This window comes from Neodiprion virginianus, chromosome 4, assembly GCF_021901495.1.
Source record: "Neodiprion virginianus isolate iyNeoVirg1 chromosome 4, iyNeoVirg1.1, whole genome shotgun sequence".
NCBI classification, from domain to species: domain Eukaryota; kingdom Metazoa; phylum Arthropoda; class Insecta; order Hymenoptera; family Diprionidae; genus Neodiprion; species Neodiprion virginianus.
Window position 1 is genome coordinate 14,948,828 of NC_060880.1, and position 16,096 is coordinate 14,964,923.

At 39.0% G+C, this 16,096-nt stretch overlaps 2 protein-coding genes across 5 annotated transcripts; one reads left to right on the plus strand and one right to left on the minus strand.

The window, feature by feature from the left end:
- Positions 1 to 2,808: 2,808 nt before the first annotated feature.
- Positions 2,809 to 9,216, minus strand: LOC124302378 (serine/threonine-protein kinase dyf-5-like). Of its 3 annotated transcripts, none has more exons than XM_046758510.1 (11): positions 8,993 to 9,216; positions 8,443 to 8,729; positions 8,227 to 8,348; positions 7,920 to 8,132; positions 7,590 to 7,761; positions 7,324 to 7,499; positions 7,075 to 7,242; positions 6,816 to 6,974; positions 6,411 to 6,695; positions 4,097 to 4,332; positions 2,809 to 3,900 (listed from the first exon to the last, which is right to left on the minus strand). In XM_046758510.1, the coding sequence occupies exons 2-11, from the start codon at positions 8,602 to 8,604 to the stop codon at positions 3,785 to 3,787; spliced, it is 1,809 nt and encodes a 602-aa protein (XP_046614466.1). In that variant the 5' UTR covers positions 8,605 to 8,729; positions 8,993 to 9,216; the 3' UTR covers positions 2,809 to 3,784. The 3 variants fall into 3 exon arrangements, with proteins under 3 accessions (XP_046614466.1, XP_046614467.1, XP_046614468.1); XM_046758511.1 differs by having other exon boundaries at positions 8,443 to 8,745; XM_046758512.1 differs by lacking the exon at positions 6,816 to 6,974.
- A 2,323-nt stretch (positions 9,217 to 11,539) lies between these two features.
- LOC124302379 (mini-chromosome maintenance complex-binding protein) lies at positions 11,540 to 15,433 on the plus strand. Of its 2 annotated transcripts, XM_046758514.1 has the most exons (8): positions 11,540 to 11,770; positions 11,908 to 12,182; positions 12,549 to 12,866; positions 13,076 to 13,404; positions 13,561 to 13,740; positions 13,858 to 14,101; positions 14,374 to 14,550; positions 14,629 to 15,433. In XM_046758514.1, exons 1-8 carry the CDS (start codon positions 11,764 to 11,766, stop codon positions 14,812 to 14,814), a joined length of 1,716 nt encoding a protein of 571 aa, XP_046614470.1. In that variant the 5' UTR covers positions 11,540 to 11,763; the 3' UTR covers positions 14,815 to 15,433. The 2 variants fall into 2 exon arrangements, with proteins under 2 accessions (XP_046614470.1, XP_046614471.1); XM_046758515.1 differs by lacking the exon at positions 14,629 to 15,433 and having other exon boundaries at positions 14,382 to 14,548.
- Positions 15,434 to 16,096: the final 663 nt, after the last annotated feature.

Consider the following 16,096-nt stretch of genomic DNA (forward strand, 5'->3'; position numbering starts at 1 on the left):
TCTAGAAAATCGAAAAGCTATCTCTCAGTGTAAATCAAAGATCACAAAAATCAACCGTAACGGCTGATTATGACGCTGCGCTTATCGCTTCGTCATGGGTAAACGGTAAACGATGAAAATGAATGTCGCAATTTCATCCCTGCACCGTTCTTCTTTCTCCTTCCAAACTTTCCCTCCTCTGCACCTCGTATATCTCGCCGTGTTCCCCCTTCCTGAGAGATAGAAGAGGGGAAATTGCGGGAGATATTCAGGGAGAGCAGAGTGCGGCAAGGGAGAAAGGGGCACGTCGGACGCACACATACACGTCTGCCGACACAGGGACGTCGAGTGCAGCAGCGGCATCAGTGGTATAGGTCATTCCCAGCCGGAGCGGTGCACCAAACATGGCGACCGGCTAGACAAAACAAAAACGGAACGCGGCTAGACTAGACGAGGGCTAGACGACCTCGGCGGCAACTACATGATTGCTGTATGTATATACCCGGCGCAAAGCGAGGGGGGAACGTGGATTTCGTGGGTGGGGTTTCGACGCTCTGCATTTGCCAGTTGTAGTTTTCAACGCTTTCTCTACGCGTCTCTCTGTACTCTACATAGGTATGTATGTATGTATGTATATGCATGCATGAGAGTGAGTGCCCAACGCGTTCAACGATTGCACGCTGGCCACCTTTGCCGTCGATCCGTTCCCAACCCCTTCCCAAATCTAATACATATGTACGCATGTAGGTATTATACCTACGTAGGTCGATTTTGATTCCCACGCTGCAGTTACGCGTCAAAAGTGTCTAATGTATGCAATAGGGTCTTGCGGAGGAGAATAATTTGTCACTCTTCACCGTGGGAGCCCCGAAAAAGCTTGTTTAAAAATTCGAAAAAATTAAAAAAATCAAATGAGCGCGAATTTTCACAATAACGTAGAATGCTACTCTGTTGACGGAACCTTTTTCTTGACCTAAAACAACTTTTTAGGGAGTGCCACGGCGAAAAATCGCAAATTATTTTCTTCTGAAAACCCTATAAGTTACACGTTTGTGTTCGGCTATGTTACGTTGTTCGGCTGTTGTCATTTTCGATTTTTCTTTCATACCGACTGTGCACAGATGAAATTTCAAGAGGAATCAGAGCAGCGCTGTACAGTCCATATTGATGGCCTCTAATAAAGTTCACTCAACTTTAGAGAGGCTAATTATGATAAAAGACCTAACTTTGGCGTGACGATTATAATGAAAGTAACTCTACGGACCCCGATGATTAAACAATTATCTTCTATGCTTGTACACAGGAGTTAACTGTTTTATCATCTAGGTCCGTAAAGTTCTTTGAATTATAATCTTCCGGCCAAAGTTAGGTCTTCTATAATCAGCCTCCCTAAAGTCAAGTGATTTTTATTAGGGACCATCGATATGAGAGTAGATTTAAAGTTTTAAATCGGTTGTGACTTGTCAAGATTTCAAAGATTTCTGTCCATCTAATATAGGTATATTTCACCGAAAATTAATATTCTACGCGATTCCCGAATGCGTGTCAATAACGAAAATCGTAGAAATTTATTTGCAATTTTTTTAAAATAGTTTTTTTCAACTGGCCTTTGTCAATTTTACTTTCAACGAACGGACTCATTTAACACAGTCATCTCCTATTCGAGCTGCGTGCAGAAGATGAGTTTTATTGAAATACGTAGTCATCTACGTTAAAAGTCAGTAAATTGAGTTGAAAAATAAGAAATCAGCGTTATTACATTCAAGAAAGGAAAACGCACTGGCTTCGTAAATAGCAATCAGTGAACGGCAATTAATTCCACATTAGGATGGGACGGATGGGACAATGAAAGATTAATTAAAAAATGAAGACATGGGGAGAATTTGAATTAGCTGCCGCCACAGCCGATTATTTGCGGCAAAAGTAGTTCTTGAAACTCTCACCAAGCTGGTAAGCGCCACCGCATGGATAGATTTTTAATTATTAAACATCGTTACGTGATTTACGGGTTGCATAGAGTAGGGCGTTTTGCGATTACACGTGCTCGTTATTTTTCTAACGATTTTTACTTCACATCCTTTGCAAAATGGGAAATCCGATTTTTTTCTTTCCTGCTTCGCGTTTCCATCGTTACCCTCTCACTCTTTCCTTCGATCATTCTCTCTATTTAGTGCTTTATCTTACATTATACTATCTATCTCTTTGTGTCACTGAGCAACTTGTTGATCTGTTACATTGTCTAAGATTGTCATAGACATCAATAAATTCATCTATTTATCTATCTATCCCTATCCCCGCGTTGTTATTACCTAATGATTTGTATGTCGACACAAAAATATTTTTCATATCTCTTTGGTTTGCGATTCTTATCTACGTTGTGTATTTTGGTAGTGGTACTTACTATTTTTCACTATTCTTATTCACAGCATTCACACCAAAATTCTTCGACTTTTAGGATAATTGTATTTCCAGCATCATTATATCACTATCGTCATTTCTGTTTGTATTCTTATATTACCGTGCACTGATTTCGATGTAATTTCATACATGTTAGCAATTTATGTGATTCATGCGAATAAGCATGTTGGTATTCTTTCTCGTTTCTCATTTTTGCCTTACAGTTGTGAACTAAGGCACAATAAATATGATCTATCTATGTATCTATCTATCTACCTATCTATCTCTCTTTCTCTCTTCTCTTCAACAAACTTCCACAAAATTACGTAATTTTGAACAATTACAATCCATATCGGTCAAAAAACGATGAAAAAATTGCGAACTAGTCCTGTTTGTATAGAGGCGAGGACAAAAAATAAACAGACGTGCAAAGACGCGGGGACTGACAAATTTAATACGTAATATTATATTTTATCGTGTATACACAAATGTACGACAAATTTCATTACTTAATTTTTGTAACTGCCGCCTTCCGGTCCTTCGATATTATTCTCATTCGCAACTAATACCTTCGATATTTTGATTGAAAAATTTGTAGAATATGAAAAAAATAAACTGTGACGAAACTTAAATACAATTAATCGCGGTTTTATTTTGGAACATGTTAATTCAGTTGCGCCTATTATAAAAAAATCAAGCTCATATTGTTCAAATTTGAGTGTGATAAAACTTCAGCATTTCTCACAGCGACAATTTTTGGTCAAGAGGAAACTTTTAACGTGAAAATTTGGACGGATCTTAGTTACAACGTTTGAAGCGTATAATAACCATCTGAAAGACGAAGTACGATAATTCCCTCCCAAAAATATATTAAATTTTCTCCCACGTATCACGAGAAAACTATTTCTCATACATGTATATAAATTACACGCTTTATGTTTAGTGTTAATATATCGCGTTCGTGCGATCATCTTACTTGTGGCTACTCGAATATATATATCGATCTAAAATTATACATACTAAATTTGATTATGTACTCTTGATATAGACAAACAACTAGTTACAGTCGCTTTGCATTAATGAAATAAAAATCTCACCGACTAGCACGATTCCCAGTCGATAGAAATCATTGATATATGAAGATTTATGTTTACACGCACAGACACGCATCTACCATACGTATAAGTACTAAATGACGTATACCATAAATGTACAGTTACTAGATTGATGAAAAGTAAGAACTCGACGAAGATAAAACAGTAAAGGAATGAAAATGAAAGAAAAACACATCCTATCACAGTTGGTTACATACATAGCTAATCTAATCTATATTCTTCTATCGTATAGACTAGCCTATACTCTATTGTCTACCCTATTCTCTATTGTTTTATTCTTCCGACCCATCTCGTTAGTTTAAGTATTTTGCAGCCCAGTCTGTTCTCCCATGAACTCCGCTAGATCTTGCGTTCAAAACGCTTCCAAACAGATTCGCCTGAAGTGGCGACGGTTTGTTAGTTGGTATGACTGAAATTTTGAAGAAACATCGTCAAGACAACAGTGAATAAAGATCAACTGAAGTGCTGGACAGGAAGTACAGAATTACTGCAAGTTTTACTTTTCAATTCGACCCTTCTCTGTTGAGGCTACAAAAATTAGTGAAACCTTAGCAGCTCGTTTTCCTTGGAAAAAAATAGAGATGAAAATGCGTTGATCAGCTCACCTGTACCACCGATTTGCGACGTACCATAAACGCTTGGGTATGGCATTCGTGTGCTTTGGCCAGCGACGTATCGACTTCTAGCTAAGTAATGTTGTTTTGCTTGGGTGTCAATATTTTCCTGAGATCCCCATAACGAATCAATTTTCTCCTCGATATCTTCTGGAGGATTAGGAACAGGAGGAGGAATCGACCCATTCAATGTAATTCTTGTTCGGTTGACATCCGCGTCGCCGTTTCTAAAAAAGTTCAGAAAAATAATATACCCGTCAGATATTAAGTCTAGGAATAAAAATGAACAAGGGACATTCGGAGGCGGAATGGAATTTTATTGGGAAAGAATTTTTGATACAACACATTAGAGTTCTGAAGGTATAATAACATGGATGGTATTTGGCGGTGTGAATAATGATGAGATCGATACAAACGAATAAGTAAGAGTGCATTAAAAAAAATCGTCAATAACGATGAAACTGAAGCACGATATGCGTATAAACAGTACAAAAAATAGAAATACGTTAACGGATGCAATAAGATAAACCAAACGGCGTTTTTACCGGTTGGACAACAAAATGATAAATTCATCTGTCATCCCGTGACATAGGCACAAAACGGAATTTTCAGACATTCGGCGCATAATGCATAATAGTATCGTCGTAGGTGGAGAAACAGATTGAGATGTGGAAAAAAGTTCGTTGTCGTAAATTATGAGCTGTCAAATCAAGTTCAAAACTGACCGCTGAGCATTGGACTCTCATTTTTACCCCATTATAGAAGTTTCCATCGTCTCCAGTGTTCGCGTACCAATCTTACAATTAGTCCATTCTATGGCACCTATGGCACCGTACAAAGTAAACGACATAATTATCTTTTGTCATTTTGCGTAAATATGAGCGTAAATTACGGATCTGCATTTTGTGGTGTACATACCGCTACAATCTGTAACAATGGGTATGTAAATATATTGATGTCCCGCTAGATGACGCGGGTGTCGTGGCCCGGAGGCGTACCGACTCAGAGCCGCATCATCACTCGAACATATGTTCCGCGCCGCCGTGTAGATAAATGAACACACATCAGAAGGTAGCCACAAGTGAGCCGGCCCTGACTCGAAGCGCTTATGACGCCCGACACTCGCGTCATCTAGCAAAGGATCCATCGTTATAAACGTTATAAACCAACCACCGCGGTGCATGCCTAGATCTATTGTCACGAAGCCGTAAATTACAACGGAATGAAAAAGATCTGTAATTTACGCAAAATGATACAAGATTATCTAGTCGTTTACTTTCTACGGTGCGAAATAATGGACTAAGGTTGATAGGTGAATATTGGAGATCATGGAAACTTCAATAATGAGGTAAACATGTGAATCCGATACCCGGGCGGCCATCCTTAAACTCGATTTGATAACTCATAATTTACGAAAACGAACTTTTTTTTCACATTTCGACCCGGTTCTCCATCTACGATGATACTATGACACATAATACGTCGAATGCTTGTGCGCGAATACTTTCTGTGCCTCCGTCGCTGAATGACAGCTGAATTTGTCATTGTACAGTCTGATCGATTAGAACATCGTTTAGTTTATCCTGTTACATCCCGTTAAAAATAAATGTGATACAAAGCTTGTAAAACTTGAACTACAAAAATGACATAACGCCCTGACTAAAAGGTTTCAAGAAAATTATAAACTTTTACAAAAATATATGATCTATTAACGACAATTAAAGTTGTTAAAACGATAGCAAGAGATATTGCAGTCAACTCAATCAGAAGCTGTTCTTCACACTCAAAGTTCAACTCTATTTCAGTAGGTACTTTTTTCTCAAAATTCAGAGAAGAAATTTCTGCTTGCTGATCTTTACAAAATTGCCCGTGTCCGATGTACTTTCTATTGATAATAAAAGCGGCGAATCGCAGCAAATTGTGCCAAGAAAACCGTGCGACTAATAGTAAAGAGTAGCGAATTGTATCGATAAGAAAATACACAGGATGAAGAATCAACACACGTGAAGTAAGGCAACATGTTACAGAGCGAAAAAGATGAGCGATTGTAATTCCTAATTGAAGAAAAAACGAAGATATTCCAACGAGCTGCTTGCCTAATATATCAACAACGACTTGAACATCAGTAATAAATTTTATGGATAGTATTTCGTTATTTGCTTTCAAAACTCGTGCAGTTTCTATTACAATCTGCTGGAGAAAACGTAAACATTCGCTCTGACGGAAAAAGAATAAAGAACTAATAACCAAGGTGATAACAAGTGCCAGGAGGACGTTGCAGCGATTTCTAAATGCTGCTGTATACCTGGACGGCAGGGCAGTGCTCTGTCCTGCGATGTAACGAGCTACGCCAAGGTAGTGTTGCTTCGCCGAGACCTTTCTTGAAGAGTTTTTAAGGTTCGGTTGAACGCGAGTCCAATTCTGGGATGGCAATGACTCGGTCCAAGCCGGCTGAGTCCACCTGGCATTCGTCTGTTTAACGTTTTCTTGAGCATTGTTTGGATAGGTGGAATTCCAATTAGTTCGATTCTCCTTGTAGACTCGATCCGGTAGCAGCTTCGCATTCGTGTTATCCGGTAGAATTTTTCCACTGGATTCAATAATCCCATAAATTTGGAAGCACTATTAGAACATATAATGCATCCGGCTGACGCGGAAGCAGAACATGAAGACTTAGCTTCTGTGGTTAGATCTTAATATGAAAACTCACCCTAAAACATCAGCAAACTCGTCATCATCCCATACTGCTGTATTTTTTTCTTGGTTCCGATTACTATTGTTAGTTTTATTGTTAATATTGTTATTGGTATTGTTATTGCGTGTGTATAACGGCATTACGGGTTGCTGAACCTGTACTTTTTCCTGTAACCTACATTTGATATAATTTAATATAATCACGGTTTGTTATTCCTGATGTCCAGATTAAAAATACAAATTAAAAAACTGTTCTTGCGAATTGGCAACTGTACCTAGTCTGAACAACAGTACTGATCATATCCGGTTGATTGTAAGTTCCGTTTGAAGTGATTATCGAGGCAGGCAGATTCACCTTGTTCATAACAAGTTCCCGCTGTGATCCTACAGCCATTTTTTTGCTACTGACTTGTCGTGGTCCACCAACTTGGAAGTAACGATACCTGCGAGATATGCAGTAGACGATGTAGGGCGGGATTAGTCAAACATAAGCGCTGAACTGATACGGAATCTATATTCTATACCTCAAAGATTGCTGCGCCGTCGGTCTTTGAACCGGATTCCACCTCATCATGTCTTCCATAAGTGAGACAGATTCCTGACTGGCGTTTGGTATCAATTTACTCAACGGGGTAGAACTGAAGTTTGGAAATTTGAAATTCATGGCGGCAGCCAGCTGATAACCCTCAGGCCAGTCATCCTACAATTACAATTAGTTGTGAAAACTAATTCGAAGATGCAATGATATTCCTCACTTTGACCAAATACAAAATAACAATCGCCCAAGTACCTTGTTTGGTGTGCCAATAACAGAACAGATTTTAAATATCTCGTCAATCTCGCTATTGCCAGGAAATAATGGCCTAAACGTGTATAATTCAGCCATTATACAACCAACGGCCCAAATATCTATGGGGCTGTTATAAGTAGTAGAGTGCAACAGAACTTCTGGCGCTCTATACCTAGAATAAATTACATTACAGTGCCGTCAGAACTCGGAGAGATAATTGAAGTTGATTTTTGACAGTACGTACTGTTTTCGCAAGTACATACAACAAAGAAAGTAATAAAGGAAGTAATGAAGGATCAATTTTCGAACGACACAATCATTCCTACTTACCATCTGGTAGAAACATAATCTGTATAAGGTGGTCTTGATCTAATTTCTCTGGCCAACCCAAAGTCAGCAATTTTTATCAGTTCTGGCCCCATGCAGAGCAAATTTTCAGGTTTCATGTCGCGATGAAAGAAGCCGTGCTTGTGCATAAAAGCCAAACCCTGCAATACCTGATATACCATGTTTCTGATCACAGGTTCGGGAAAAAGTTTCTCCCTGTTATTGAAAATTAATCAATAATGTTAGCGACGTCATTAAGCTAAACTATATGAATGGAGATGAATCTGTAAATGAATCCTTAAACACCTACCTATCTTTCATCAGTTGATAAAGATTCTCCTTCATGTATTCAAAAACAAAATACAAAACATCATTCTCTCGTATCACTTCCTTCAGTTTAACTACGTTTGCATGACTGAGTTTTTTCAGCGACTATGTGTGGAGGAAACATCGGATTATTGCTGGATATGTCAACATGAAGAACAATATAGAGACAAATCAAGGAAAAGGAAATATCATTCGATACCTTGACTTCCCGCAGATTCATAGCTTCTTCCCAAGAATAATATTTTCTTTTCATCCTTTTTATCGCCACTTTTTCACCCGTATCAATTCTCTGACCAAGTACAACGGATCCGTATGTCCCATCTCCTAACTGATGCAACGTAATATACCGATTCATCTTCATTTGCGCCCGAAGGATTTGGACGATATTATAATCAGGAAGTGTACCAGCCGATAGGAATAGCAATGCAGATGTTGAATTTTCTGACAGGATTATGGGAGGCTGTTGTTAACACAGTGATTCGCCATCTAAAGCGAAAGACACCTAATGTATTTTAGTTTTGTATAATTTCTTATTTAGTTGTATTCACATAGACCAAATATATGACACTTGTTAACATTTACTAAGAAGTGAAAGACGTGGATAAATAGATGATTGAATATGAAGCGAGTATATAAGTAAGATCGAAAACGAATTATAATTATTGCGTATACCTGCAATCTTAAGATGTGTCAATGTCAAAATTACTATCTATAAAATTGAATGAAGTTTTAACAAGTTTTGAACTTACTGCAGCCATAACGTGACCGTCAACCGCAGAGAACGCAATTCGATAACGTCGAGCAGAGAGAATCATACAATCCCCTTCGAGTCGACATTTAATATTTCATAATAATTTCACCTCGACACGAATATATTCTCGCAAACTGGGTAGGTATCTGACCCAACTTCGTACTACATTTACTACGTTGTCATGGTCACGGTCTTATATACAGGCGACACTACATACACATGTCCATGCTATACACTGATTACTTTCGCAAGATGGCGGCGGACTTGCCGAATGATAATTCAATACTCCTTCTTGACCGACGGAAATTACTGTCGTGTAATTTTTTAAATTTCGAATGAGCAAAGGCGCCAATTCGATTCTTCTCAACACAATAGATTGTTATAGAGTTTGCAATTCTTTATTATAATTGTGACATGTGAACCTCGATTAAGTCTACCTAAACTAGAGGAATTTCAGGGTATCACGATTCTATACGCGCAATAGAATATTGAACGTTGATTGAGGATTCTTCAGTCAACGTATTGAAGTATCCGTTTCAGATTAATTTACCCGACAGCGAAATTGCAATTTGAAAAACTACAACTTGTCAGTATTTGACCAATGAAAATGAGTAGTTTTTGGGATTCCAATGTATATTCAACCTTCATAACACTAGAATGAATGATCTGGCTTCTCTCCAATTTACTCGTTGTCAGCCCTTCGTCTAAAACAATTTTTTAATTGTTCGTTCGTTTTTTGACCACAATGAGAAAAATGTATCGAATTTGCGTTAATGAGGTTCGACCAACTATTAAGTAGCATTTTTTGTAGTTATTTTATACATTCGGGTGGTCCATATTTAGGGCTCGGACGAATTTTTCATCATTCGCCCTCTAAACCGGCTCGAAATAATTTAAAAGCAATTTCCTAATTTTTTCAGATTTTGATATCAACTCTAATCCCTATTTGTAAGAGGGGGAATTTCCGTATTCATATACACGTGTTTTGACTATATTCTCGGTATATATTTCATTGCAAGAGTAATATTGGCATTGTCGCTACTATCTGATACAAAATTCACATCATACCAGGCAATCTAGACGAATCTGACTTTTTTTGGCATTTAGTGAATGTGCAATTAAAGTTTATTTCGGACAAGATTTGGAGTACCAGAATGTACCCAAACAGAATCTTCAGTCAACGCTAATGGTACTAGCAACGTAGCATCATAAACATATATGAATATTTAATACGTAAATATATAATTTTGTAATAAAAAATTATTTTTGTATTATTTAATAGTCGATTGAACACTCTTAAATGTTTCATAAGGATATGCTTTGTTTTGGCTAAGAAAAATACTCTGAAATTTCAGTCTTTTTTCGGTCTTTTAAGTGTATGTTAGGCGCTTTTTCGCGTTTGAGATACGTGGACTTTGATATTTTGAGATATATAAGTCAGCGTCGAAATCGACCAGGGAACCCCCCTCAGGCATGTCTTGTTACAAACATGGTTGACTTCGCTATATTTCCGCCGTTGACTCAGCTGTACGGGTCTGGCTACGACGATCAGTTTTAATTACGTGCCCAATGGGAATATTGCGATTTCCTAGAGTGACTATAGTAAATATTCAGTATCACAACAATTCAGGCAATGTTGCGTTTGCGATAAACACTCAGCTGGAAACGTATGTGTTCTGTAGCAATAAAGTGTTGCAGTAACCAAGATCGATAGAAAATATTACTGACCGAACCAGAATTCTTGTTGAGTGGTGGAAACGCTTTTTTCAGTGTAAAAATATTTTGAACTGCGAAATTTAGCAGCCAATGGCAATTTTGACTTTGGTTTTTACATATTTTTCATTTTGTGGGTGTAGCAGGAACGTAGCAGGTTTGTCACGAGGCGCTAACTTGCATCAAGCTTCACGTAAGAGGAAATCTTGTTATTGTGGCTAGCAGAAATGGAACGTTGTACAAAATACCTAGTCGAGTTTTCTGGGGCTCCAATGATTAATTAGAAGATCGACAAGCTTCTATTCAAAGTGATAAACCGCTCTGCTGTTAATTAAACGCCCCCTCCTCTTAAGTCTGACGAAAATTTTTTATTGGATGTTCATTCCTCAGCTACTAAAAAAAAAATAGTAAAGGTGATCGAGGCACGAAACAGGGTAATAAAATTGAAATTGAAGACCGGGCGGTTGAAGGAGGGAACTGATTGTAAGACCCCAGAAAGTTTGAGTGCGAAATTGGATGCGACAAAGTATTAGAGAGTAAAAAAGCAGTGTTGAGGACAATTTTAGAAAATTCGAGACGCTAACTGCGACGCAGGTAGTCCGAACCAAGTTCGAACCACGTTCACAACTAGAACTAGAACCAACGCCGCGCCCTCCGAACAAATTTTTGGAACTAATTTATTATCACAGAAACATGTCGGTATCGTATTCCCGAACGTCGTATCGTGGCATCAGTAGTGTTATTTATTGTCAGTAAAGAAAGTAAATGTGGACGGGTTACCGACATTCTTTCCCTGTCGAAAAATTAGTTCCAAAACTTCACTTTGTTCCAGAGGGCGACAGATCTCGGAGAATACACGAAACGTGAATATCGGGCTGTTTCCCCACAATTTGGCGCCAAAAGCAGTCAAGCACGACAAAGCACGGTGGACGGATTCTCAGCGGCCGACTTCATACAACAGCAAGCTGTAGCATTACGGCGATTATTATTATTTGTCCTCATTTATTCATCTGGAAACTTGAACGCATCGCATAGCATTCGATCGAAGAAGTCAGCATGACCGGTGAGTGTACTGCGCAAATTTTAGCGAATATTCTATCCTAACCCATTTATGTAAAACGGCGTCAATATCTCATGAGAATTGTACCGGTTTAACCCTCAGCTCACCGTCTGATCACTGTCTCATATTTTTCCCACCAGCAAATAACATCGTCGACTGGACCCCGGATTTTTTTTTGGCAAACGAAGCCAATTGTCGCCTTGTACTAAGTGAAACTGCTAATCGACTGTCGGTGCCATCCCTTAACTCCATACCCTTACACTCGTTTAAGGATAAGCAATTGGCCAGGTTCCGAGGAATGATTCAGGACACTTACAACCCTGAGTACTACCTTGATCGATTTCAAATTCGCAATGTTGCCACTAACGAGACGACAACCTGCCGCGGGCGGTACAGAGATACATTGGACTCCTTGGTACGTATCAACGTCAGTTCTCCAAATCTCATGTGGCCTTGTGCGCTTTATAATCGGCGGAGATCTCATGTAACGTCATAGGTACCTGATATTTTCGTTGTGAATTAAAGCTTACTGTACTGTCAACCTCTTTGTTGGCCGAGATGGTAGTCAAAAGATGGCCTACAGTAAATGATAATTAGCAGTTACAGGTGCGAGCGGCTACAAGTGTTGTTCGCTTCGTGTATAATACTGCCTACAATGCAATACATTTTTTCTTAGTATTTTCAAAGCTGCCGTTTACCATAGTAATGAAAGTCACTTTGACGTGAACTGCACTGATTTGCATTCTCGTTGTATTCGTTCGTTTGTTTGTTTCCTTATCAGCCAGGTGAAACTGTGATCGTTGACTCCAAAGAGAATGTCAATGCTGAACGGCAGACATGTTTTGTTATATCAGTTCCTGGCGTCAACAGTTGGGCAAAGGAAAAGTGTACAGTGCGCGAAAATGCACCTCAAGTCTCAACTAACACTGCCACCAAGCGTTCACTAGAATCTGAAGAAATGGAATGTGTAGAATTCAGTAGCAAAAAACACACACAAACAACCCCGAGCTCAGGTGATGGCGAACCACGCTTGCTGTCCAGAGAACATGCAATGAATTTCCCCCTTCCCAATGACGATGGTAAAGCCTGCATCGTGAAGGTGTGTCTGTATTGCAACGTTCCACAATTAATTGTTCACTTTTGTTTATCTTTCGTGACAATTCAAGTTTGTAGAATTCACTTGAAAATCACTTTGAAATTCACGTTCTGTTTACTGTATGAAAGGTATTGGAGAGGCTGATTCGCTCTAGCTGAAAAGTTTATTTAGTTAGAATTTGAAATACCTATGCCGCTCTTTTAACTTTACAGATATATGATGAAACGTCGTTCAAATTGAACCAGATCATCGACATTGTAGGCTTCATGTCCTTAGACCCAGCTTTGAGCATTGCTCATGATCCAGACAAGTTGATGGATGACATCGAATTTCAGTCTCACAATCCACCCGTGTCGCTGATACCTCGATTGCACGCGATCGACGTCAAGGATGTGTCCATGGAGGAGGTTCCACAAACTATCCAAGGTGATTTAACCTTTCCCGTTACCACACGGAGTGACCTGAAGCTAGTGTTGAGTCAGATTCTATTTGGAGATGTCTTAGCGGCCGAATATGTCATATGCCACCTAATATCTTCCGTGTAAGTTTTTGGCAATTTTTAGTTTCATATTAAAAATTACAGTTGTATCCTAAATTATCTTAGTTGTATATTTAAGATGTAAAATAGGTATTCTACTTTAGCCAGACGAACAGAAACCAAGCTGATGTCTTAGAACACCACTATTTATTTTCACAGCTATTTGAGACGGGACTTTCTATCCCTTGGTGCGTTTCCGTTGAACATAACGAATTTGCCTCTCGATAAGTGCAAGACTTTTCCAGAAGATTTTTATGGAATATTATCATTGTTGCTACCGAAAAGTCACCTCATTGGCATGACTTTGGATGAACTTAACAACCTGAATCTGCAGCCCAAGTACGTGTACTTTCCCAATGAGAAGTTATTTATTCATTTATTGATACTCAAATTACATCAAGAATTTTATATTGGACAATTTGGGACTAACCGGGCTCATTCTTCATGTTGTTTCAGAAAAGACTACGACTGCAACAGATTGACCAGCGGGGTGTTGCAGCTCAGCGATAATACGCATCTTGTATTAGATGAAACAAAGCTGACCGACGGTCAGGTTTCGGCAAATGGGAGGAAAAATTATGAAGCTTTCTCCACGTTGATTAATTCCCAGACGGTTACCTATGACTTCAAGTATTACACAATGGATTTTCCGGCTGACATACCCGTTCTGATACTGTCGGAATCAAAGTCTATGATTCCTGTAAGTTTCTTGACATTTCACACATCTCCATAGTCTCCAGAATATTCTTTTTTTATTCAAGTGCCGATTGAGCAGCTGACTCAATGAATGATATGTAATTTGATTCTCAGAGGAAAGTCATATTTCTGGTAATGGTAAAAACAAAAATCTGCTTCGTACTTTCGTGTACGGTTGTTTTGCATGAACTTAACAGTTTCAGCTAGATACGAAGAATATTTAGTGCAATTTTCAGTCAACATCTTATTTTCTTTTTCCATCTTCACGAATTTCAGTGTTATAGGCAAATCGTGTTGGAAAAGAATTCAAACAGTGAGAATATCTATTCGGAAACCCTGGAAGCAGTCAGGCATTATTTGAGTGATGAAACCAGGATATATAACATTCGAAACTGGTTGAGGGTATCGAGGCGACGCGACATCGCAATCGAAACCGAGAATAGCATAGGAGACGTGAGTTTTGCACGGGATGTAGAGGATAAAAGAAATATTCCGATGAGTAAAACACATTTTTTTTTCCTAATTTCGCAGGTAATCCAAAAGGATTTCGTTGAAATGCGTCAGTTGGACAAAAGTACATCAGCGGAGGATCTGCATTCGCTAATGGTTCTCGCTAGATTGATATCGATGTCGCACGGTATGGACAAATTGACCGTTGATTACTGGCACGAAGCCGTTAGAATGGAGAAGGAACGTAAACGCAGACTGCAGAGATAGCGCGTGCAGATGTGAAATGAGTCATCAGTTTTCCGAATATACTCGCGTATGAATTACACACAGCTTCCTAAATATGTATATGCCTTTTTTACAACTTCACTGAACCATCTCGGATTTGTTTTTTTTATTTTTATTTATTTCTCTTACCCAAACTAAATTCTGCCCCGTGTATACACAAACGGCGTTATAACGACTTCGAACCTCGAGGATCTTGGCTAGTGATCAAAAGCCATCAAGTTAATGATGGCTGGCAGGTAGATAAGCACTCTGTCTTGTCGACGTTAACAGCGAACAAACAGGATATCACACCTATCAATAAGTTATTCGTGGAGAGAAAATCTCCTGAAATGAACCAACAATATTATATGGTTCAGTGGTGCAGAAGTGATATCTTCGATCCAAACGGTTCCCGTTGATACATACGGAGCTTGAACAAGCTAAAACTTGCGTAAGGCTACGACTGTGAGTAAAAAAAAGAAAAGAAATATTGTGAAATGTTTGACAGTCGAATTTGAAGATTGATTCTTATTTTTCATAATTCAAAATAACTGCAGGAATAGTTCAACTTTTACGTCATACTTGTGTACGTATATCAGGCAATAAAGTTTGGATTCTTTATATATTCATGCTTTAAAATTTCTTTTTCGATTCATTCTATCGAGGGGGAATTCGTAATGTAATTGAAATAAAGCGTGCTCGATTTTTCAGACAAGTCCAGAACACATTGTACCCGGAAGCCGACAGAGAGTGATAGCGCGAACGTTCCGACAATGGAATTTAATGGAAATTTCAAATCCACGAGTAAACCGGACAAAGATGACCCGCGGGTCTCTCGGGATAGGCTAATCTCTACGCTTAATATCCGCCTCGACGTCTTAACAACAACGAGCTCGTTGCCCTGATCAATTCCGCCTTTATGTCTTCGTCCTCCCCCGTATTCTCTATTAATCAACAAGTAATTGGTACTCTAGTCACGGAGGGACCCGTTCGATCTGATTGCTTCGAAATTAAAGGGATCGCCACCCCCGAGGCATATCGACAGACTCGCAATTAATGAACGCTCGGCTTTTCCTTCATTCCTTCAGTATTCGACAGTCGGCGCCTACGTCCGTCGCGCGCACAACGTCACACGATGCTCCCTCTCCTGGGACTCGGAGTGATCCTCTTCCGAACGAAATCTGCCTCTTGTAACGTGGCAAAGTATGCCTGACATGTGCGTTCGTTATTTCTCAATCGTTCAACCCTTTTCAACAAATTATTAATCATATTTTCACTCGTCAAA

Excerpts from the sequence above, each read along its gene's own strand:
- LOC124302378 (XM_046758510.1), bottom strand. The coding sequence starts at position 8,604 with ATGAAGATGAATCGGTATATTACGTTGCATCAGTTAGGAGATGGGACA. Across the intron at positions 8,349-8,442 it reads TGAATCTGCGGGAAGTCAAG|TCGCTGAAAAAACTCAGTCA; the intron begins GTATCGAATGAT and ends CTCCACACATAG. Across the intron at positions 7,762-7,919 it reads GATTATGTTTCTACCAGATG|GTATAGAGCGCCAGAAGTTC; the intron begins GTAAGTAGGAAT and ends AATTTATTCTAG.
- LOC124302379 (XM_046758514.1), top strand. Across the intron at positions 14,102-14,373 it reads AATCAAAGTCTATGATTCCT|TGTTATAGGCAAATCGTGTT; the intron begins GTAAGTTTCTTG and ends CACGAATTTCAG. Across the intron at positions 14,551-14,628 it reads CCGAGAATAGCATAGGAGAC|GTAATCCAAAAGGATTTCGT; the intron begins GTGAGTTTTGCA and ends CTAATTTCGCAG.